The 24619-nt window shown below is 52.7% G+C and overlaps 2 protein-coding genes, 1 long non-coding RNA gene and 1 other non-coding gene across 11 annotated transcripts in view; 1 reads left to right on the top strand and 3 right to left on the bottom strand.

The window, feature by feature from the left end:
• Window positions 1-2565, bottom strand: part of RABGGTB (Rab geranylgeranyltransferase subunit beta) — a 12074-nt gene extending 9509 nt beyond the window's left edge. Inside the window, exons 1-3 of the mRNA XM_086861543.1 lie at window positions 2460-2565; window positions 1861-1968; window positions 660-857 (exon numbers count right to left, since the gene is read on the bottom strand). Coding sequence (XP_086717669.1) covers window positions 660-857; window positions 1861-1968; window positions 2460-2462 — 309 coding nt within the window. The 5' untranslated portion in view covers window positions 2463-2565. The remainder of the gene's footprint in view (window positions 1-659; window positions 858-1860; window positions 1969-2459) is intronic.
• LOC111939907 (small nucleolar RNA SNORD45) lies at window positions 1602-1684 on the bottom strand. Its single transcript, XR_002869377.1, has one exon. It is a non-coding gene; the product is annotated as a small nucleolar RNA SNORD45 (small nucleolar RNA).
• On the top strand, window positions 2566-8279 carry LOC111939646 (uncharacterized). The gene is made up of 2 exons (XR_002869312.2): window positions 2566-2744; window positions 7603-8279. It is a non-coding gene; the product is annotated as an uncharacterized LOC111939646 (long non-coding RNA).
• On the bottom strand, window positions 3440-24619 carry CPNE5 (copine 5). 8 transcript variants are annotated; one of them, XM_086861541.1, is made up of 22 exons: window positions 24508-24619; window positions 22600-22640; window positions 21968-22014; window positions 20593-20696; window positions 20210-20249; window positions 20050-20126; window positions 19027-19086; window positions 18879-18942; window positions 18553-18656; window positions 18238-18342; window positions 17155-17196; window positions 16789-16864; window positions 16065-16118; window positions 15926-15987; window positions 15153-15199; window positions 14281-14462; window positions 13569-13714; window positions 13399-13501; window positions 12386-12443; window positions 12079-12152; window positions 4665-4795; window positions 3440-3612 (listed from the first exon to the last, which is right to left on the bottom strand). In XM_086861541.1, the coding sequence occupies exons 1-21, from the start codon at window positions 24597-24599 to the stop codon at window positions 4700-4702; spliced, it is 1674 nt and encodes a 557-aa protein (XP_086717667.1). In that variant the 5' UTR covers window positions 24600-24619; the 3' UTR covers window positions 3440-3612; window positions 4665-4699. The 8 variants fall into 8 exon arrangements, 7 of the variants coding, with proteins under 7 accessions (XP_086717667.1, XP_086717661.1, XP_086717664.1 ...); XR_015278945.1 differs by lacking the exon at window positions 12079-12152; XM_086861535.1 differs by lacking the exons at window positions 3440-3612; window positions 4665-4795 and adding an exon at window positions 9707-9982.

Genomic DNA, 24619 nt, shown 5'->3' with positions numbered 1-24619 from the left:
CTCCATAAGACAGAATGAGAGATGCACACTGCAAATAACCAAGCTAATTGTTCAGAAGTGTTCGAGCCTTTTCGGTGCTTTTTCACACAACGGTTTGCATGACCAGAACAAACCAAAATGAAAAACCAGAACAAAACAAAGGCACAAGTGATAATGAGAAAATAAGTCTATAATGGAGAGAATTGCAGTGAAAAAATAAGATTGAGAGCCGCTTCTTATCAGGGGGAGCGTATGCACAAATAAAGAAATTGAATGCCCAAAAGACTACTACAATTTTTAAATTCTACACCCCCCAAAAAACTCATAGAAAAATAAAAAAATTTACTCTTATTCTGGTCATACATATCTATCACCTCAACATACATGAAGAATAATTTATAGAATCAAAAATTATCTATAAAATGTTCCAGTAAAACCTGTAGCTAAGGAGTATTTCAAGATAACTTACAAATTTGGCAACAATCCAGTAACCATTAATTGACCATGAAAACATTCTCAAAAATTACGTTTAGAAAGCGATACAGCTGGTTGTTTTTTTTTAAATTAGATACTGAAATAATTTTTGCCATGGGCTTCCAACAGTAACTGGTTCATAAATCTGCAATCATCAAAATCTTAATCACAGACACTTTTTTCTAAAATTACTCTGCTACACTCACCTGGACAGCACTGAGGGTATACAGAAGATGAGGATCATGACCTATGCTGGCACTTATTCCACCACATTCATGTTGACACGATTTGATGAATGACAAAATTTCTTCTTTGTTCATTCGGTGCAGCTGCCCCATGAGATCCATTGCTGTCAGTCCCCAGTACACACCACTCATCCTCAAATACTCTGACATGCAGTATTCCTGAACAGTGCATTATTTTAGTTCTCGGTCAGATAAGCACACCGTCAATATAGTGCAATGAACATTAGTTAACTTTCACAAATAGCTTCTAGTTAGTCAACTACTTCCATCCATTTAGCAACTACGCATCAGCCACTCACGGATATTCTGTACATCGTGTACATGTGTATATACACACACATACAGGGAAATGCACATGTAGATACCAACACATACTACACTCCCTTCCTCTCTGTATTTTTATAGCTCAAAGCATCATTGAGCTCAATGTCAAATCAGGCACAAACAAGTAGCTGTGTGCCAATTCACTTCTGATCACTTATTATCTTGGCATTCAAGAAGCCCTCAAAATGCCAACCCAACTAGTCTCAAAAAATAAAAAGTCTATTATTTCCCAGTGCCAAAACTCTCATTATTTGAAGTTGCGCTAGGAAGTGAAATTTTATATTGAATTCTCTTACGCTGATTATATCAACTACATTACACAAACATTAATTTTTACACGCAGTACAATCAAAGGCAACAGTACTTGGCGTGCTTTTGAGTAAAGGGAACCGCACCTTTTCTTCACATAGGCAGCTGCTGACAGTTTTCACCTGCTGGAAGCAGAATCCCATTGCTGTGGACTACATCCAACCACTTGTGACTACAAAATTTACATAAGTTGTCCCATCAAAAGAGTAACATGCAAACGCAACTCTACTTGTGCGTTCCAGTGGATGAAGAAGTTAGTAGCTTGTTTTTCAGGTCTCAGAGTAATTATAGAGCTAAAATTATAATCTTCAAATTTATAGTCAGATAATACATGCTAAATCTCATCACAGACCTAGAGAAATTAACAAAGGCACCTGTATTTTATACTTTGGATGGCAGGGTAAAAAAAAAGTAGCTTGTCAACATGCATCTAACCCTTAACTCTGAGACAATAAATAAATAAATAAATAAATAAATAAATATTACTGTTAACAAAACCACAGCTGTACTGTAACAAACTGATACCTACATAGTCATCTTTCTTTGTTCCATATGAAGCAATATAGTCTGCATGTTTTTCTGAAAGTAATGTGCTTGGGGCATCGGGTTTTATGATAACATCCTTTTGCGGTGTCCCCTGTAAAAAGCACCATCAAGACAGTTGTAATGTCAGGTCAAAACTTTTTAGTACCTTGGTATAATATAGCAAACACCGGTAACTGTGACTGGGAAAAGACATCTCTCTAGCTATTTTGAGCCTAGGACAGGTTGCATATCTCACGCCATCACTGTTTAGCCTAGCTAAATCCTCCCCTGGAAAAGTCTGTGAACCAAACCTTGCAATAAAGCTAAGAAATAACACCAACTCGCCAAGAATAACCTGAAGTGCCGGACGCAAGAGCCCTTCCCCGGGCCCGGCCGTGCCGCCCCGCGCCCCCATGAGGCCCGGCCCGGCCCGCGCGCTCCCGGGGCCGCTCTAGAGCCGGAAAAGCGAGTGCCACCCCCGTCCCCCGAGCGGACCCAGTGCGACTCGCGATCCTCCAAGACCGATACAGCCGCGTGCTAGAAAACAACGCGTTCCCGGAGGCGAGACGAGCCACGAGCCGCAACCCGCACCCCGCCACCCACCATGTTTCCGCACGCACAGGAAGCTGCAAAGCGGAAGGCGGTGGCCGGCGGGGCCTCGCCGTGCCCGCCCGGGAACCGCTCGGGCCCCGCCCGCCGGCGGCTGCGCAGGACCGAGCGGCGCCGCCCGCCCCCCCGCGCCGTGCCCTTCGTGAGGCGAGGGGCGCCTGTGGCGTTGTGAATTGCTGCAGATAGTCTAGTCTGAAACAGGTAGTAAATGCAAAATACCTTAACTCCAGCTGAAGTGGGAAGTTTAGAGATGTGCTACTAAATTGGGATTATTAAAAGGTACAATATGTTTTTATTCTTTAAATATATGACTCAAAGCATATAGTTTTACTTCCTCAAAACACTTATTCTAAAAATTACCACATACAAGACAAATACTAGTTTTGTACTCGCAGACCAGCATGCCCTTAACTTGTGTAAGCTGGGCAGTTTACTTTCTCCTTATATGAAGCTAGTTTGTTTCTGTAATCAGTCGTCTTGTCTTCTAGTTCAACTATCTTTGAGATGCAAGTGGAAAAAGAAAAGAATCTAATATGCAGGGAGTACAGGTACACTACAAGTGATTAAATAAATGAGCTTTTCCGGTTTTCATATTTCTTGCCTAACGTTCAACAGTCAGTTTTACCTAGTTAAAAATAGTACTTTTTTGTAAAGAGAGAGCTAGCATCAGTATCTCTAAGGCCTCTTCTTTGACCAGCACTAGCTAAAATTAAAACTCACTGTGTGTATTTACAGTCAAAATTGTCCAACTTGCTTCTTATTCTTTCAAGGCATACTACTTCTCATTTATTGGCACCTGCCAATACAGTAGTTCTCAAAGACTCTCTTGCAGCCATTCAAAGTAGTCATCCTATTGCAGACCATTCTGAGTAATTCCTTTTCTGGAATAATAGCTTTAAAATTATGTTTCATGAATAGTTCCTCTATGTTGTGAAAACGAAAAGATGGTTGTACATAAGCATCTGAAACTGTTCAGTTGTGTAACAGTATTTTTCTTTAGTGGTATACTTATTTTATTATTAGTTTAGAAATGAACAATAATTCCTGGCTTGTTGAACAAGAAATAACAGTCTTCACCTTTCTTCCAATTTGGATCCTTTGGTAAAGGCTTTGCTTGCCGGAGTTTTTGGATCTGGATTGGTACATGCTAGCAAAAAATACCCAGTGTAAAACAAAGAAGATGGATACAGTTTATGCTCACAATTAATAAGATATATAGCACTTTAAACATTTTTATGTGCATTTCTACCATATAATAAATTCTGTCTCTGAGTTAACAACCTTGCTTTCTTGCTCATCCTGAAAATAAAAGGAGAGGGAGCAAGAGAGTAGAAGTTTCAAAGATTCAAGGTTTCGTAAGATTTAATAAAATTATTCAGATCAACATGCAAAGATTCCCTACTTTTTCCATGTATTCTAAGTCTTTAGGATATTAACACCTTCCCAAATAGTACAGAAGAAACCTATTCATAGCACATACATAAAAATTAATGCTTAGGACATACATTCTCGGATGTAAAAGTTTGAAATCACCTGATTTCAAAGATCTTCATTTTATTTTTCTGAATGTAAGTTGTAAATAACTATTTCTCTTAGAAATTAAACAGCTTTTATGGTACTCAGTAATGTGATAGATTGTCTTTGGTGGGTCTGCCTTCAACAAGAAAATAACTAGAAAATTCAGTTTTTGGGTAAGTGTATAAAGTTTTTTCCTGGAATTCAGGGAAATTTCTGTGTTGTGAATCACTGTGATGTAAGACACTATTTAAGAGGTTTATATGGTAATAGCATGCTCCAGACAACAGAGTCATATCTGCAATCTTTGACAGATGGAAAACATCTTCTTTTCAGAAATTAAATGTTACACTACAATCTAACAGCGTTTCTAGCTTCACTAGGAGTAAAAGGTGTTTCTAGTAGAATCACATTTCATTTTGATAGCTGCAGGAGGCCATTCTTGGGTATGGAGCCATGATGTCATCACTCATTTTGCTTTTTAGGCTTTGCATATTACTCAGGACTGCATTTGTATATGCTATCGTGATAAACTGGGCAGAAATTAAAATGTAATCCACTGAAATGCAGAGAACATTCATATCTATATCTGAAGGATAGGTGTTTAAAGAATTTAACTGAGATCAGAGGGGTGGGGTAAAGCCACTACATAACAGCATAGAACTATGACACCAGTTAACATACCAGTTTGCTTTCTCCCCATTTGTGATCCACATCTTCTAACTGTTAATAACGTATTCATCTCCTTTCTTCTCAGCTTTTGTTTTTATACCAGACACATCAGAGCCTGCTCCAGGGCCTGTTACACAGTAAGCCTAAAAGAAATCAAGATGTGACATCTTGGGGAATAGAAGTTCTATTTTTAGTCAGCTACAGATTAATGCAGATTAAGAGCATCAAACTAGCTGTCAAAGGTTTAAGTGAACTGCATTGTAAAATCCAAACACCAAATAAACAAAACCCCTCAATAAAACCCCAAAACAACCCAACACCCGGCCCCCTCCCCCCTGCAGACAGCTGGCTGAAAATATAATTTTCTTTATAAATCTGTAATAATACATAAAATTGGCTTTCAATCAAACAGAAACGTTCTGTAACCCTTTAGTTATTACATCCTCAGGCTTCAAAAATTCTGATGTGAAAGCTGAGGATCTTTAAAGTCTGAAAATAAGAGCAGTGAGTAACATTTTATGTTTACTGAGTCCTTCAATTAAGGAGGCTTAGTTGTAGATTTACATACATTGCACACAAATCTCTGCTTCTTTCTATGTAACAAGTACTGTTTATGTAATATTTAAGATCGTGTCCACAAGTGTTCAGGTCTGCCCCAAGGTGCCCCGGTGTGCCCAGGTGTGCCTGGTCATGCCCAAGTGAGCCCAGGTGTGCCTGGGTGTGCCCCCGTGTGCACGGGTATGCCTGGGTGTGCCCTGGTGTTCCCAGGTGTGCCAGGGTGTGTCCCGGTGTGCATTCGTGTGTCCAGATGTGCCCGACTGTACCTTGGTGTGCCCGGGTGTTTTCCAGTGTGTTTGGGTGCGCCCAGGAGTGCCCAAGTGTGCCCAGGTGTGCCCGGTTGTGCCCACGTGGGACCTGGCGTGTGCTGCTGAACCCGGGTGTGACCGGGTGTGTTTGAATGCACTCCAGTGTGCCCCAGTGTGCTCCGGTGTGCTAGGGTGTTTGAAGGTGTTCTCCGATGTTCCCAGCTGTGCCCCAGTGTGCCCATGTGTGCATGGGTGTTCTCCGGTATGTTTGGGTGTGCCCGGGTGTGTCCTGGTGGAACCGGGTGTGCGCTGGTGTTTGTGGGTGTAACTGGGTGTGTTTGGATGTACCCAGGTACATCCCAGTGTGTTTGAGTGCGCCCAGGTGTGCCCTGGTGCGTCCAGTGTGATTGGGTGTACACAGGTGTACACAGGTGTGCTCCGGTGTGTCCAGGTGTGTCCCGGTGTTCCCGAGTGTTTCGGTATGCCCTGGTGTGCCCTAGTGTGCCTCGGTGTGGCCCGGTTTATCCGGGTGTGTTCCAGTGTGCTTTGGTGTGCTCTAGTGTTTTCGGGTGTGTCAAGGTGTGCCCAGGTGCGCCCAGGAGTGCCCAGGGGGGCCCGGGTGTGCCCGAATATGCTCGAGTATTCCTGGGTGTGGCCGGGTGTTCTCAGGTGTGCCAGGGTGTGTCCCGGTGTGCACTCGTGTGCCCTGATGTGCCCGACTGTACCCCGGTGTGATCGGGTCTGCCCGTGTGTGCCTCGGTGTGCCCGGGTGTTTCCGGGTATGCCCGGGTGTGCCGCGGTGTGTTTGGGTGTGCTCCAGTGTGCCCGGGTGTGCCCCGATGTGCCCTGGTTTGGCCAGGTATGCCCTGGTGTGGCCGGATGAGCGCCGGTGCCCCCAGGTGTGCCCAGGTATGCCCGTGTTTGCTTAGGCGTGCCCCTGTGTACCCAGGAGTGCCCCAAAGTGCCTTGTTCTGCCTGGGTTTGCCAAGGTGTTCTCAGAGGTGCAGGGAGTGCCCGGCTGTACCCCGGTGAGCCCGGGCATTCCCCAGTGTGTCCTGGTGCGCCTGGGTGTTTCTGGGTGTGCCTCGATGTGCCCAGGCGCGCCTGGGAGTACTCCGGCGTGTCTCTGTGTATGCTTGTACGCCTGAATTGGGAAATGGTAACTGTAAATGAGCACAAATTAGTAATTGATGCACATGGTGCTACACAAAAATAACATCTCTTTGGCTCTTAGCTACATTCAGGCCCAATCGTGGATGCAGCCAGTTACTGCCTCAATTATAAGAGAAGGCAAAAAAAGAAGACACTTTTCCTACTGAAATTCAGAAAATAATTTGGGACGACGACACTGATTTTGAAAAAGAATTCCAATCCTGGTGGAACCTAGTAAAATTTTACCTGTGACCTCAGCACAAACAGAGCCACAGCCTTTGTACTGACTATACATAATGTTTCAGTACATTCAATATTCCCTATCATTGCATTAGGGCTGAATCATGATGGAGCTATTCTCTATCCTTTCAAGCATAGGGAATGGGCCCGTCAGATTGGTGAGAAGTGGCAAACTGTTAATTTGGAAAATTGTATTGTCCAGGAGCAACAAGGGTTTATCTGTGAAAGTAATGGAATCAGAGCTCAAGATATTTGTTTGGACGCAGAACAAAATGTCTACAACTTTGAAATTCATCCTAATGAGACTTCTGAAACAGTACTTGTGTGTATAGGCCATGGATGTGCATGTTTGAGAACTGCTTGTGATAGTGTACTTCTAGAAAATTTAGTAGTGAATACAAAAAAATAATTTAAGTTTTTGTGTTTGTAATTTTACTAAAATTGCAGGATGTGATTTTTCTTATATAACCCCAGCAACTTCTTCTCTGGTAAAGCAGTTGTTGCTTCACCAAGATTTAACTGAAATTTTGGAAAAGTAAAAATAGGAAATCGGCCCGCATGATAAAGAAATTGACTGAAATTGTTTATTTTGATTGTGTTGTTTTAATTGAAATTGCTTATTCTTTGTAATAAGAAACTGAATGTGTATTTTAATTGAAAATTGATTATTTGCTTTTGTTTTTCCTTTTTTTTTTCCTTTATCTTTTTCCTACTTTTCTTTTTCTGTCTGATTTTCTGTCTCTGTTTACCAGGTTATGCTACCAAAATTTGACAAGAACTGAAGACTTCACAACAACACCACGAAGGAGCCCTCTTGATGACGATTGTGAGTCACGGGGTGGTGTAAGAGACAGTCTGAAGTTTCCCTCATTTGCCTCATGAGCATCGCAAGAACAGAGACTAAGACCCTGAAGACCCCAGGCGTCTTTGTGCAGGGATTCTGGCCTGGTTGAGGTGGATGCTTGCTAAGTGATTGTTTGAAGGTGTGCTTGACCTAAACCACAATAGTGATTGTTTACAGGTGTTTGCTGTGCTGCCACGGTACACTGCCTTCGTTCCTGCTGGTGAGCAAGGACTGGTGGGAGCGGCCTGTTCTGTACCTCATACCTGCTTCACAGAGCAATGGCTCTTATCACAATGGCCTGTGGATCTCCCCACCTCTTGGCCAACCACCCCTATCTTTGAAACAGACTATAAAAGTGGCTTTCTAAGTTACTTTCTTCGAGAGCGATCTCCCCACAGAAGAAGAAAACGGCACCCCCCGTCCTGTCCATTGGTAGCTATTACCCCCCCACTTTTTCTCTCTTTGCCTCTTTATCCCTCTCCCTCTCTTCCCTGCTACTCCTTCTCTCGCTCTCATCTATCGCATAACCCGTGTTGTTAGCACTAAACTAAAAATGCATTGTTACTACTGTGATTTAAACTGAAATCCCTTGGTGTCCTTTTTGCACTCTGAGGTCAAATGAACCTCTCACGACTCCGCTTGTGTTAGCAGATCGTGACACCCACCCACACCACCCCACCCAATAGTCAAGGACCCTCTTCCTACTCTTCTGCAGGGGGACATACATACAGGGTTTCAGCTGTCCTTCCTCCCCCTTTATTTGGAGTGTTTTATTTCCAGGAGCAAACCCTAACACCCCCCCCCAGCAAAAGATTACACCCCTGCTGTTAACCCTGCTATGGGAGGTCTCAGGGACTTTTTCCCCACCTCTTCCTCTCCGCAACAACGAGAGGCCCCCTCACACTGCCTGATCTGAGGGACGCTCCCTGTATTTTGGTGTGCCAGTTCAGGCCTGTGGCCCCTGGGGTCAGTGCTACTTTCCCCCAGGGCTGACCTTGGCTGAGGGAAATGCAGAAATAAATAATGGAATCTTGAAGCAATTTGGGGATCTGGAGGACCCCCGCAGCCTGAAGGGGTGCGGGAAGGGGGGTGAGAGCAGCCACCCTAACATGGCATTTCCCCGCCAGTACCTGCTGACAAATTTGGTTTCAGCACTGGTACAGCCCCTTTACACTGGAAAGCCGCTTTTTTTTAGGGAGAGACAGGGGCCTAAGAACCTGCACCTCCCAGCCAGAGACAAGGAAGCTTTTTCACCTCCCCTCCCCCATTGGAGTGCAAGGGATTCGTGACCTCAGACTGGGCAATGGGCATTTTGTGACCTCACCCAGCTGGGTTGTGGGGTGTCTGCAACCTCCTCAATTTGAGTGCAGGGGTTTTATAATCCCCCCAGGTTGGAGTGTAGGCATTTTGCGACCCCCCCCCACCCAGGTGGAGTGGGGGGCCTTATGAAACCCCAAAGACACAGTTGGGGTGTCCTTTGTTACCCCGTGAAAAGTGGAGTGTGAGGGCTTTGTGACCCCCCCCCCTAATCCTCCAGTGGCAGGTGGGGACTCTGTGACTCCCACAGTTGGGCTTCAGGGGCTTTATGACCCCCTCAGTTGGGCGTGAGGTCTCTGTGAGTCCCCCCAACTTCCCAGAGTCCCCTTCAGGCAATTTTGGGGTATGGGAGGGGGCAGAGCCCTGTAAATAACCCAACTGTCCCCTGCCCCGGTGGTTTCTGTGTATTTGCAGTTTTGGGGGTCACACATTGGGGGCAGGGTCATACAGTTGGAGGGGTGGCACACAGTCAGAAGGTATCACACAGTGGGTGGCTGTCACAGCTGGTGGGGGTTCAGAGCTGAGGGGGATGCCAAAGCCTGGGTGGCGGTTACACTGTGTAGGGGTATCAAAGTCAGGGGATATTAGACATGGGGGCCGTCACACAGTTGGGGAGTGTCAGAGCTGGGGGAGGGTCACACACACCCAGTGAGGTCATACATTTGAGGGTGTTCACACAGTATGTGAAGGCTCACACAGCTGGGGAGGGGTCAGAGCTTGGTGGGGCTAGTACAGGTTGAGCAGGTGACACAGTGGGGTCACAGCTTGGAGGGGACCACAGATCAGGAGGGGGCAGAGCTGGGGGGGAGGGGGCAGAGTTGGAGGCAGGGAGTCACATAGCTGAGCAGGGGAGTTGTAACAGTCCTGGGAGGTGTCACACAGCTGGGGAGGGTCACACACGGGGAGGTTACACATACAGCCAGGGCAGGGCCCCTTTTAAGGGAGATGATGGGGCATCCTGGAGGAGTGGGCTGTAATTAAAGCCACAATAATTTATTGCAATTTAAGGCAACTCAGTACAAACCCACATAGAGACATGCAATATGGCAAGGGGGAACACAAAACACTGGGGACCCCACTGGGATCAGCCCAGGAAATTGTGGGGGGACCATGGATTTGGGGAGGCGGGTGTCTTAGGAAGGTTCATGCATCACCCTAGGGGGGCACTCCACATTTGGTGGAGGTTCCTGCATACCCCAGCTTTCTGGTCAGGATGGCGAAGACTCCCTGCCCCTTTTCTGTGGGGGCAGGACAGTCCTGGATGGGCATAGGGGGGAGTCCCATGGCCAAGAATACTCAGGCAACACCATCCCAATCCCCCTGGGAAACCCAAAAGTTGGTTTGTGGGTGTGGTGGTGGGAACCTGGATTGGGGAAGGGACCCCAGATCAGGGAGGGACCCCTAGTCCCAGATCCTTGGCAGAGTATGGCCACCTTTGGTCCCTGGATAGAGGGTCCTGGGGTAGGATGAGGGGACGTGGTATGTTGGTGGGCAGTCAGGGTGGTGGGGTTTCAGAGGACATGGGAGGGATGGGGGTGGGTTTTATGCCCCGTGCCTTCATGTAAGAGAGGAGCTGGTCAGGAATCTCAGCTAGGACTTCCCGTGCCAGCCCTGCCATGCTCAGCCCCGCACCGGGACCCCCCGACATGTAGTCACGAAATGGAACAAACTGGGGAGGCACAGGGGGGCAGAGCAGTTGAGGGAGTCCAGGGCTGGGAAGCGCCCGGAACTGTGTGCCTCACACACAGCAGCTCCGGTGTCCCCTCCCCATTCCTGATGTCCCAGTGTCCCTCACATCCAGGTATATACTAAGACCCAGTGCCCCCCCATGCCCTAATGTACTCCCACATCCCAGTGTTCCTTATTTCCCAGTATATCCCTCTTCATGTCTCAGGGCACCCCCACATCCACGTGCATCACAAGCCCCAGTGCCTCTCCATATGTCAGTGCCTCCCATTTCCCACAGCCCCCACATCCCAGTGCCCCCTCCTATTTCCCAGTACCCCCCCCATGTCCCACTGCTCCCCACATCCAGGTCCATCCTGGTGCCCCAGTGCCCCCTTCATTTGTCTGCATACCCTCCTTATGTCCCAGTGTGTCCCACACCTGAGTGCTCCCCTCATTCCTCAGTGCACCCCCCTTCCCCAATACCCTCCTCCTTCATGTCCCAGTGCACCCCACATTCAGGTACATCCCATATCCCAGTGTCCCATTCCAACGTCCCAGCATTCCCCCATGTCCCATTGCCTCCTAACATCCCAGGCTCCCCCCACATCCAGCCCCCTGCCAAATGTCTTAGTACATCCCCCTTCACGTCCCAGTGCAACTCCATATCCCAGTACATGCCCCTCCATGTCCCAGTGCCCCTCCATTTTCCAGTACCAACCCCTTTCATGCCAAAGTGCCCCTCATAACCTAAAAAACTCCCATGTCCCACTGCACTCCCACTCCAAGGTATGCTCCAAATGTCAGCGCACCCATTTTTCCCAGTGAAGGCTCCCACCATGTATCAGTGCACCCAATGTCCCAGTGCCTCCCCACAGTGAGGTACATTCCAAACCCCAGTGCACTCATTTTTCCCAGTGAATCTCTCTCATGTCACAGCGCACTGTCTCTCTATCCCGGCACACCCCTAACATCCCAATCCCCTCCCCATTTCCCAGTAAACCTCTTTTCACATCCTATTGTCTCCTTCATATCTCAGTGCCCCCCATATCCTAATATGCTTGCTCCCATGTCCCACTGCACCCTCATTCCAAAGTACAACCCAAGCCCCAGAGCACCCTCTTTTCCTAGTGACCACCCCCCCATGTCCCAGTGCACCCCCAAATCCCAGTGCATCCCCCCATCCAGTTGCATCCCAAACCCATTGCATCCCCTTGTCTCAGTGCATCCTCCTCATGTCCCAGTGCCCCCCCAAATGCCAGTGCTGCCCAATGTCCCAGTCCACCTTATCATCCCTACACACCAGTCCCACCCACGGCGCCCCAGGAATAATGGGGCTGAAGTCCCCTGCTGGGTGGGCTGGGAAGGGGTCTCCCAAATCCCTCATTGGTGAGGTCAGTACCTGGACAATATCACGCTCAGCCACTTTCCCACGGGAAGAGATGCGGATGTCATCCCCATCCAGCTCCACCATGGCTGGGGGTGATGCGGGGGGGAAGTCAGCAGCACCTCAGTGTCCCCCACCCCAGGGTGGGATCCCAATATGTCCCTTTCAACCCAACACCCAGAACCCCCAAGCCCCCTTGCTGGAGTATGCTGAGCCCATTCATTTACTGACACATTCAACTCATACATAGTTCCAGTGGCCAAGAGACCCCCCACCCGATCCCTCAGCCTTCCCTTAGTTCCCCACTGCCTCCATATCTTACCATCGAACTCAGCCTGGCCGACTCCCACGATGATGATGGACATGGGCAATTTTGCAGCCTGAGGGAGCCGGGGGGTGAAGGGAGTCCCATGAAATGTAATGATGTTGTTACCAAATGAGCTGCTCCCCCCTGCCCACAGAACCCAGGACTGCCAACAGCCCCTCCCCTTAGGATTACTGTCCCTCCCTACCCCCCATCACCCAAGGGTCTCAGACCTCCCCACTGGCACCGGGGGGTTCCAGGAACTTTCCAACCCCCTTGCAGCACCCAGTGGTTCCAGACATCCCTACTCCCCAAACCCTGGGGGTCCCAGCCCCTTCTCAATGCCAGGGATTGCACCCTCATTCCAAGATACATCCCAAGCCCCAGGGCACCCTCTTTTCCTAGTGACCACCCCCCCATGTCCCAGTGCACCCCCAAATCCCAGTGCATCCCCCCATCCAGTTGCATCCCAAACCCATTGCATTCCCTTGTCTCAGTGCATCCTCCTCATGTCCCAGTGCCCCCCCAAATGCCAGTGCTGCCCAATGTCCCAGTCCACCTTATCATCCCTACACACCAGTCCCACCCACGGTGCCCCAGGAATAATGGGGCTGAAGTCCCCTGCTGGGTGGGCTGGGAAGGGGTCTCCCAAATCCCTCATTGGTGAGGTCAGTACCTGGACCAAGCCCTTTCCCACCTCTCAATGGTCCCAGTCCCTCCTCACTACCTCCAGCACACAGGCATCCATACACCCTCCCAGCACCCAGGGCTGCCAGCCCCTTCCCCACCCCTCCAGTATGCAAGGGTCCCAACCCATCCCCTCCCTTCTCAGCTTCAGCGTCCCAGCCCACCCCATCACCCAAAGGATCCCAGCCACTCCCCATCCCTCAGAATCAGGTCCCCAACCTTTCCTACTCCCTCAAGGGTCTCAATCCCTCCCCACTGCCCCCATCACCCAAGGGTCCCAGGTTCCCCACCCCCAGCATCCAGGGTCGCTACCACCTGCCGCAGTGCCACCATGAGGGTCTCACATTGACAATGGCCTCCTTGGTTTGGGCCATATCAGAGATGACACCATCGGTGATGATGAGGAGGACGAAGTACTGGGACCCATCCAGCACCATGGCCGCCGAGCTGGGGGAACCCTCTATGACGCTGGGGGGTTCAGGGACCCCACCCCAGGGCATGGGGCCCCTCTTACCGGGCAACATGGTTGACAACAGGGGCGAAGTTGGTGGGGCCATAGAGCTGGACACGGCGCAGGCTGCGCTGATAAGCCTCCAGCACCCCCGCAATGCCACAGCACGCTGGGTTTGATGCATCCCCATTCTGACAGTGTGACAGACCCTAGTGTCAGACAGACCCTCTGACACCCTAGTGATGGGGTCACCAGGACCATGGTGGCACCAAGGCCTCCACCCATGGACAGGGTGACACCACAGACCTCACCCACAGACAAGGATGGTAGTGCCATGGCCCCCAAATGCTAACAAGGATAATCCCACTATGCCCACAATATAGTGACAAGGGAGACACCAACATATTCCCAACTCACTGTAAAGCATGACACTGCCATGGCCCCAACCCAGTGACAAAACGATGATGCCACTATGTTCCCAACCCAAAACAAGGATGACACTAGCACATCCCCAGTCCAGATCCAACCCAAACACACTATGTACCCAAACTGGTGACAAGGAGAACACCAAGCACATTCCTAATCTGCTAACAAGGATGACGCTGCCATGGCCCCAGATCAGTGACAAGGATGACACCACCACAGCAGCAACCCAAGGACAAGGATGATACCACTGTGTCACAAACAATGTGACAAGATGATCCCATCATGTCCCCAGCTGGCTGACAAGGACACCACCCTTCATCCACAGTCCTATCCCGCCATGGCCCCTCACCAGTGGGAATTCATGGGACACGTGCCCATCCGGAGGGACCTTGGCGCCAAAGCCAAGGGCTGGGAACATCTTGTCACTGTCGTAGTCCTGGATGATGTCCCCCACAGCCCGCAGTGCCAGGCTGTAGGCGTTCAGCTGGAAGGGGCTCAGGTAGTGCAGGGACGTGGGCTGCGAGGGGTTCCCTGCACAGGCATGGGGCTCAGCACCTCCACAGCCTCCCCAGCACTGTCATAATCTGCCAAGCACCCCAAAACACCGCCAACATTCCCACAACCATGGCACCACTATGGCCCCAGCCCAGTGGCAAGGATGATGGCATCCCCAACATGGTGACAAAGACAAGGATGATCCCACCATGTCTCAAAATGCCACCATGTCCCCAAACAAGTGACAAGGGTGACACTGCCATATTCCAAACTTGTTGACAAGGGTGATGCCACCACATTCTCAGCCTGGTGACAGCTGGTGACAAGGATGACACCACCATGGAACCAACAGAGTAACAAGGATGACACTGCCATGACTCCAACCCAGTGACAAGAATGGCACCACTCTGTCCCAAATTCAATGACAATGATGATGGCACCAAATCCCCAACCCAGTGACAGCTGGTGACAAATACGACACCCTTGTACCAACACAGTGACAAAAATAGCACTGCCATGACCCCAAACCCCCAACAAGGACAATGCCATCATGACACCAACCCAGTGACAAGGGAGACATGACCATGTCCCCAGCACAACTACAAGGACAACACCATGTCCCCAAATCAGTGACAAGGATGACACCACCATGACACTAAACTGGTTACAACTGTCTCAAGCTGTCTCAAATAAATCCCCCCTTGGGGGGACAAACCCCCTACTTGCCATTGGATGCCGTGAAATCGATGGCCACTGTGAAGTTGAGTTGGGTCCTGGGGGATAAAGTGGCATTGGGGTGGCACAGGGGGTGTTCAGGGACACCCCTGGGGCCACAGGCTGGACTGGGTACACCCATCCCCCAATTCAGAGGGCTCTCAAGTGTCCCTGCACTGTCACCATGCTTCACCTAACGGAGGGGCTGGGGGCGCTGGGGACCCCCAAATGACCAATTTGGGGTACTGGGGTGCCCCTGCCAATGAGGAAGCATCTGTGTGGGGGTGCTGAGGACCCCCAGTGAAGAAGATGGGGGTGCTGGGGACCCCAAAGGGAGCTGTTAGAAGTGCTGGAGACTTACAAAGGGAGCAATTCTGGGTTCTGGGGATGACCAATGAAGTGGTTGTGGGTGATAGGGATGGCCTGCCCCCAAGGAAGCATCTGGGTGGAGTTGCTGAGACCCCCAATGGAGGAGCTAGGTGTGCTGACGACCCCCAGTGGAGAAACTCGGGGTATTGGGGATCCCAAAAGAAGGAGCTGAGGAACAACTTAGCAGGAACACCCCACCCCGCATCTCCAAGGGAGCAACAGTGGTACTGGAGACCTCCAAGGGAGGAGATAAGGGTCCAGGGGACACCCCTGCCAGTGAAGTAGAGGCTGGGGGTGTTGGGGATTCCCTGCCCTTGAGGGAGCAGCTTAGGGTGCTGGGTACCCCCAAGGAAGGAGCTGGGGGTGTTCAGGACCCTCAAAAGTGCAGCTTGAGGTGCTGGGGACCCCCTGCTCACCCGCCCCTGATGTAGTCCAGGAAGGTGTGTTCAGCCTCCACAGTGAAGGAAAGCAGTGTTACCTGTGGGGACATGGGTCTCAGGGGAGGAAGCGCCCACACCCTCTGTGTCCCCCACCTCTGCACATCCCCATCCTCACTGTCCCCGAGTTCAGGTACTTCTTCTTCTTCATCTTCTTCCGGGGGTTCACCACCTGCAGGGATGGGAGGGGAGGGAAGGGGACTGCTTCTCACAGGGAGAGGAGTCCCCAGAGAGCAGTGTAAGGGACTATCACATCCCAGGGCACAGGGGGGCACAGAATATACTGGGGAGCAGCAGTGGGAGCACTGTGCTGAGGTGCAGAGAGGGACCTTGAAGAGGTCCTGGTGGGCTGTGACACCCAGGGGTGCATGTGGGGACCCTGGGGATTGTAGTGCAGCTGGAGATCCATGGCAGGGGCTGGGGACCCTCAAGGGAGCAGTTGTGGGTGATACATGCCAGGGTGCAGCATGGGAACCATAACACCCCAGGGGTGAAGTGTGGGGCTTTAGTACAGGGAATCCTAGAGATTGTAAACCTCTATTGTCTGCAGCATGAGTACCCTGGGCGTCATGACACCTCAGAGTGCAGGAGAGGGGTCCTTGGGTACATGACACACCAGTGTGCAACGTTGGGAAGGACTCTGGGGACCATAACACCCCAGGACTGCATCATGGGGACCCTGGGGTATGTAGCAGACACACAGGGACCCTGGGACCCAGAGGTGTAGCAGAGAGAGGGACCCTGGGGACCATAACCCCTGGAGGTGCTGCAGTGGGACTGTGACCCCCACAGAGGGTTGCAGGACCGTGCTCCCCACCACCCATGTACCCATTCCTCCATACCTCATACACATTGAAGTGGCTCTGGCCTCGTGCCAACTCCCGGTAGCTGGTGGTGAACTCCCCAATGAAGTCGTGGCTGCAAGGCGGGTGGTTCTTCATCAGCGGGGTTAGGGAGGTTCCCATTACCCAGGGGAATCCCCATCACTCAGGGGTGTGGGGATGGGGGGTTTCCCATTGCCCAGGAAGTTTCCCATCAACCAGGGAGTCCCAAATAGTCAGGGGGGATTCCCATCACCTAGGGGGAGGATTTCCATCTCTCCTTGGACACAGGGGTGAGGGGGTCCCCATCACTCAGGGAGTCCCTGTCACCGGGAGGTGCAGGTCCAGGGGGTCCCCAGGGGGTCCCCAGGATCACAAACAGCTCACCTGCCATCACGGTCCCAGTCATATACCTCCACCTTGATGGCTCTGCAAAGCGTGGGGGGAGGGGGGGTCACCAACACCCCCCAACACCCCCAAATCCCATCCTCCCCCTTCCCCAGGGGCCCATCACACACAACCCCCCCACTCCCTGTGGGATTTGTTTTGATGCCTCTGTGGGCTTTTTCCTGCTTCCTCCTCCTCCTCGTTTGGATATTTTTATCCATTGTTGCCACAGCAACGTCCAACACGGGGCCAAAGCTGCGTGAGGAGATGTTTGCCAGGGCAGCAGCTTGTGACACTGTTTTGGGATTGGGTGGGGGGGATGGCTCGGCGACAGCTGTGATGCCCATTGCCCAGATGGGTAAACTGAGGCAAAAGCAGATAACACTGGGGAAAGGGGGTGGGTGCTACTGGTACCACAGAGATGGGGAAAGGGGTTCTGAGGGTCTCAGATGGCCACAGAGATGGGGGGAAGGGGTTCTCAAGGGGCCACAGAGAGGGTGGAAGGACTGCAGGGGTTCCAGAGGTACCACAGAGATGGGGAAGGAGATGCAGGGGTATTTGGAACCACAGAGATGGGGGGAAAGGTGTAAAGAGGGTCCTGGGGTACCACAGACACAGGGGAAAGGATTTTGGGGGACCACAGTGAGAGGGAAAGGTGGTCCTAGGGTACCATGGGCATAGAGTGATGGGGGGTCTAGAAGTCCAGAGGTACCATAGAGATGGGGACATGGGGTACAGGAGTTCCTGGAGGACCTGGGAGATGGGGAAAAGAAGGAAAAGGGGTTCCTGGGGGCCCATAGAGATGAGGGGACAGGGGGAAGAGGGTCCTAGAGGACCATAGAGACAGGGAATGGGGCTGCACGGCATCCTGGGGCACCATGGGTGGGGGGGGAAGGGGGTTCAGAGGACCACAGAGATGGGAGTGCAGGGTATGACCCTATCCTGGTATCCCGATATCCCCGGTTATGACAGAGATGAGGGAAGGGGATGCCCTAGTGGACCCTAGAGATGGGGAGAAAAGGGGGAAGGAGATCTCTGGGGACAAAGAGGGGGTGCAGGGTGTCCCAGTCCCCCGGCACTCACCGGTCATGGTCCCCGTTGCAGAGGGCACGCACAGGAATGGCAAAGGCTGCCCAGACAGGGTTCAGTGTATTCCGCACCACTTCTGTCTTGTGGCAGATGGTAAAACTGGGGAGAGGACAAGAGGAGCACAAGGGGGGTCACTCCCCCATCCCAACACTCCCCCAGTCTCTCACCCCTACAGTGCAGTGAGGATTTTTTTTTTTTTTCACCCCTCGCCAACACCAGCCCATGGGGACATAGAGGTCCTGTTCTGGGGCTGAGCCCTCCCATGAGGCATGAGAGGGTCACTGCGGTTTTGAGGGGGAGGTCGCTCACGTCCCGTCTTCGTTGCTGCGGTAGAAGACCATGAAGGGGTCAGATTTTCCAAAGAAATCCTTCTTATCCAGCTTGTTGGCGCAGAACTGGAGTGTGGCCACATCCTGGGGGGTGGAATCAGGGGGCAGTCATCCACCCTGCACCCCCCTCAGAGGTTGTATCCTGCGGGGTGGCTGCTCCATGAGGGAAGAAGGGATCCAGGATAGGCAGAATAAAGTGTGGGGATAGACAGCCTTCTTCTTTGGGATGCGGGCTAGGGTGTCTCAGCCACCCCCGATATTGCAGGGTCCCCAAGATCCCCCCGCCCCTGCCCTGCTGCAGCTCACCCGGCAGTTTCCCAGCTCTTCAGCAAGGAGTATGATGGTGCCGCACTTCTTCCCCAGAATGCCACTGCCGGGATGGGATGTGAGCATGGCAGGGGCACACATGGTGTTCTGGGGGTGTTCCCCACACACTGGGCACCCCAAAACTTACCCGTTGGAGGCGGCTGGGGTGGGTCTCCTGCCCCGGGGGTGCATGGTGACTGTCCCCATCCTGCAGGGACACATGCTGAAGGATGATGGAGGGGATCCCCGCCCAAGAAAAAGCCCCCCCTCCCAATAAAAGGAGGTCTACAAAAGAAACCCCAGCCCCCCCACCCCCGATTTCAGCACCCCTAAAAACAAGCTGTTTCTACCCTCAAAAAGGCCAATCCCCGAAAGACATTCAGCCCCCCAAAAATTCCCACAAAACAAAATGCCCCTAAAAAAGCCAACTGCAAAATTGTAAGATCCCTCCAAATGCAGACTCCTCCAAAAGCTAGATCCCTCAAAATCCAGATCCCCCAAACCCACATTGCCTCCAAAAGACACCACCCCAAAAGACACCACCCCAGACCCATTAAACCCCACCAAAAAGCCAGACCCCTTTCCTGCCAAAAGCCAACCGCCCCACTGAAAAAAAAAAAAGCTAGTCTGCCAAAGTTCCACTGTTGGCATACCAAATGGGACCCCGAGACACATGAGGACATGGGGACCGGGGTGGGGGCTCATGTCACAGGGACTTGTCTGGGGAGGGAACTTTGGGACCAATGGGGACACTGAGGCCAGGGGGGTTCATGTCAGGGGCTTCTCCATGGGAGAGGACATGGTGACATTGGGATTTGTGGGGAAGGTGGCTCAAGTTTGGGGCTTCCCTGGGTCAGAGACATAGGGACCCCACACTGGGGCCCAGGGGAGCTACCATCAGGGGTTTCTCCAGTGGGGGGCATGGGGACCCTGGGGACTTTGGGAACACCGGACCACAGTGGAGGCTCACACAAAGGGTTTCCGGGGGGGGTGGGGGGGGGGAGGGGTGGGTGGGAATGACATGGGGACACTGGGGCTGGGGTGGTTAATGTCAGGGGCTTCTCTAGGAGGAACACAGGCACACCGGGGCACAAGAGGGGCTCACATTCACTGGGGTGGGACCTGGGAACACTGGGGACATAGGAACACGGGGGCAAAGAGGAGGGCTCACGTCAGGGGTTTCTCCAGGCGGCTGCCGGCTGAACCCACAATCTCCCCCAGGGTGCAGAATGCCTGGCCCAGGAAATCCTGCAGGATCAGGAACATTGGGTGTCACCATGGGGATGCCCATCCCAGGAAGGCCAGAGGAGCAGGACTGATCCTGCACTTACATGCTTGGAGAGGTCAGGGCTCTTGGAGTCCACATCATACCTGGGGGCAGAGGGGACATGTGGGCATGGAACAGGAATGGGGGGCCTTGGATGGGACAGGGATGGGATGGAAAAAAGAATAGGGATAGGATGGGACAAGGATGGTACAGGGAGAGGATGGGATAGGGACACAATTCCACAATGGAATGGACAGAGATGGAATGTGGATAGGGACAGGATGGGACAGGGTGAGGACTGGATAGGATAGGGATGGTCCAGGAATGGGGACAGAACAAGGATGGGGAAAAGGACACTGGAGGGCTGTGCCAGGGTGGCCAGGGGGTGATCCTGGGGGACAGGGGGGTGACACTGGGGGTGATACTGAGGCCACAGGGGCCACTCACAAGTCAAAGCGCAGGTTCTGCCGCTCCTCAAAGCAATAATCGAGGACAAACTTGTGCAGGAAATCAGGATTCAGGGAATTGTCGATGACCTCAGTCCGGCCAAACTGGGGGATGTGGGAACAGTGGGGGCAATGAGGTGACAGGAAAACATGGGGTGTAGACAGGGACATGGAGACACAAGGACATGGGGATGAGGTGGTGTGGACACGGAGATGGGGACATAGAGATGCTGAGACATGGGAGCATAAGGATGGGAACATGGAAACACAGGACATGGGAGCACAAGAGCATGGCCATAGGAGATAGGGATACAAGCACATGGGGACATAGGAATGTGGTGATGTGGGCACAGTGGTATGGGGACATGGAGATGCAGAGACATGGGGGCATAGGGATGGAGAACTGGGGAAATGAGGACATGGGAACACAGGGATGTGTGAACACAGGACAGGAAAATGGGGGCATGGGAGTGAGGGTGGAGGCATGGGGATGGGGGACAGTGGGAGATGAGAATGTGGACATGGGAACACACAAATATGAGGACACAGTGACATGGAGACACAGTGAGAACATGTGGACATGGGGTTAGGGATGTGGGAACATGAGGATATGGGGACACAGCAATATGAGGACACAGAGACATGAGATTGGGGACATAAGGACACATGTGGGCGGAGGAGGCGTGGCAAGGGTGGGAAGTGGGCCCGGGCCGGGGCACATGCGTGGGAAAGGGGCGGACCCAGGTGCTGCTTTGTGCTGCTTTGTGCCAGTAGGGCTGCCCCCACCCCCTACTCCACCCCTTGCTCACTAGCCCGCAATTAACACCCTGTTAATTACAGGGAGCAGGGCCTGGCTGCATGCTGACATCTGATTGGCTGGCTGCCCAGCACCTCAACATGCTCCCCAGATCCCCAGGATGCTGGTTGGCTGATCACTTTGCCCCCCCGGCATTGATTGGGTAGCTGCTCATTTTCCAGGTGCTGCAGCTGAAGATGCTGATTGCTCACTGGTGACTGGCCAACTGATTGGAACCCCAACATGCTGGTTGGCCAGAATTTGACCTGCTCATTGGTCACCTGCCCAGCACCCCAAAACCCTGATTGGCCAGTTGCCCATCACCCCAACATGCTGATAAGCCAGAATCTTACATGCTGCTTGGCTGGCTGGCTGCCATTACCCCTGACATGATGGCTGGCCATCTGGTTGGCACACACACATGCTGACTGCTCATTGCCCCAACATGCTGATGACTGGTTGGCCTGCTAGCACCCCAATATCCTCATTAGCTGGCTGAGTGCAACCTAACATGCCAATTGGCCAGCTGAGCACAGCATAACATGCTGATTAGCTGTCCCCCACCAATTGGGTCACTCACCTCTCGCCATTGGTGGCTGCCAGGACGCTGCGTGTACAGCACACAGACTGCAGGGAGAGGGGGAGAGGAGGAGGGGGGGCAGGCACCCACAGAGACCCACCAAAACACCCCAGAGACCCCAAAATTCTTAGAGATGACAGCATTCCCAGAGACTCCCAAAACTCCCCCAGAGAGCCCCCAAAACACCTCAGAGGCTCCCCAAATCCCCCAGAGACCTCTAAAATCCCCAAAGAACACCGAAGACCCCCAGAGATCCCAACACTTCCCAGAGTTCCCAACACCTCCAGAACCCTCCAAAATATCCTTGAGACCCCCAAAGCCTTATAGAATCACAAAAATTCCAGAGATCTCCCAAAACACCTCAGAGACCCCAAAAAACCCCAGAGGCCATAACACTCCTCAGAGGCACTGATAGTCCCAGAGACCCCCAAAACCCTCAGTTTCCTCCAAAATACTTCAGAGACCCCCCCCAACCCCCCAGAGACCCCCAATCGCCCCAGGGATTTAAACATCCCCTGAGACCCCAAAACCCCGAGCAACCCCAAGCCCCCCAGAGACTCCCCAAAACACCCAAGAGCCAAAACATCCCCAGAGACCCTAAAACACACCCCCATCCCCCCTGCCCCACTCACGTGGGTCCGATTTGGAGAAGGTGTCCCTGTCCAGAAGCTGCCTGGGGGCAAGGGAGAGTGAGTGTGAGTGTGCATGTGTGTGCGTGTGTGTGAGTGATTGTGAGTGTGAGCATCTGGCTGTGCCTGTGACTGTGTATCCCTTATGTGTTCAGATGTTCAGAACACATGCTGAGGTGCAGAGCCACATGCTGGGTCGTGCCTAGTTGTGTGACACGGTGCGTGGCAAGGTGTGCCCCAGGACATGGATTGGGGTTCAAAGCATGTCTGCCACATGTTGGGGGCCATGTGCTGGGGGGCTCAGCCATGTCAGGGCACGCAGCAGGGTGTTGGTGAGCATGGCCAGGTGTTGGTGGGCATGCTTGGGTGTTATGGTGCACTTCCAGATGTGCTCCAGAAAACACATTGGGGTGCACAGACACATCTGCACAGGGTGCACAGCATGACACATGTTAGAGTACCATGTGTTGGGGCACAACTATATGTCAGGACACCAAAGAGAGACAGACCTCAGATTACAGAGGGAGGGTACAGGAGCTGCAGGATACAAGTGGGTACAAGGGAGGCAGATGGTGCAGTGTGGCCCAGGGAGTTTCAGGGTGGGCAAGGGATACAGGGGGTGCAGGGGATACAGGGTCCAACATTACCCCCATGCATCCCCAGAATCCCCCAAACCTGACCTCCCTGCACCCAGTCCCAGAGACCTCCAAATGCCTCCCCGGTTCCCCATACACCCGCACCCTCAGCACCCTTGGCTCACCCAGTGCCCCTGCGTCCCCATACCCAACACTCCCTGTGCTTCCCGTGCTCCCCAATGCCACCCAGAACATTCCAGTGTCTCTCAGTGAATCCCAGTGCCTCCTAATGCATTTCAGTGCCTCCAGCGCTAGCTGACTGCCTAGCCTCCCTAGTGCCTCCCCGTGCCTCTCAGTTCTCTACATTGCCGACTGCTCCCCGTCCCCTAGTGTCTCCCAATGCCTTCCAGGGCATCTCAGTGCATTCCAGTACATCCCAGCAATTCACACCACAAACTGCTCCCACTCTCCGGTGCATTCCAGTGCCTCCCAGTGCATCCCAGGGGATCTCAGTGCATCACCGTGCACCCCAGCACCTTTAGACGCCAGCTGCTGCGGCACTCCAGTATCCCCCAACGCGTTTCATTGCGTTCCAGTGCAACCCAGTGCCCTACAACGCCAGCGGCTCCCAACTCTACAATGCTTCCCAGCGCATCCCAGGGGATCTCAGTGCCTCCCAGTGCACCTCAGCACTCTCCAAACGCCGCTCCCCCGTGCTTCCCAGTGCCTTTCTGTGCATCCCAGCACCCTCCAACGGCAGCTACCGCTACACCACAGCGCAGCCCAGTGCCTCCCAGCACCTTTCAACGCGCCAGCTGCCGCTGCTCCCCAGTGCCTCCCAGCGCCTCCCCGCGCCCCCGCTCCTCGGTGCCGGCTCCCGCCACGGCCCCGCTACCTGCAGGACACCGTGAGCTCCACGCGAGTGGCCGGGACAGGACCGGGGCCGGTGCTCGGTTCCGGGGAGCTCAGGCCCGCCATGTCCCGGGCTCCGTCGCTGCCCCGACACCAGCACCGCGATCGCGATCAGCTCCGCCCCGGGACTGCCCTAGGCACCGCCCGTGGCTCCTGGCACCAGCCCCGGCCGAGGGACTGCCCCGGAGTCTTCTTCAGAACCGCCAGCGGGGATACCGAGACCCGCTCGGGACCGCCCCTGGAATCGCCCTCAGATCCCCAGCACCGCCTCCGGAGTCGCCCCCGAGGCCGCCTCCCCTTTTCTGATGCTGCCATGGACCCCCTATATTGCCCCCGAGATCGCCCCGAAATTTTCGGGATCACCTCCAGATTCCTGCGATCTACCCCCGCACCGGCTCCGGGCCTGATTCCAAATCCCCTGTACCTCCCGGGCCCGTGGGACGGTTCTGGTTCCGCCTCGGAATCGCCCCCAGATCTCCGGGATGCCTCCCGCATCATCCCCAGAGCTGCCTCCATAGTCCAGTTCCCCACTGGAA

This window comes from Cyanistes caeruleus, chromosome 24 (genome assembly GCF_971803275.1).
Source record: "Cyanistes caeruleus chromosome 24, bCyaCae1.hap1.1, whole genome shotgun sequence".
In the NCBI taxonomy this organism is placed as follows: domain Eukaryota; kingdom Metazoa; phylum Chordata; class Aves; order Passeriformes; family Paridae; genus Cyanistes; species Cyanistes caeruleus.
This window is presented reverse-complemented; position numbering and strand designations above follow the sequence as displayed.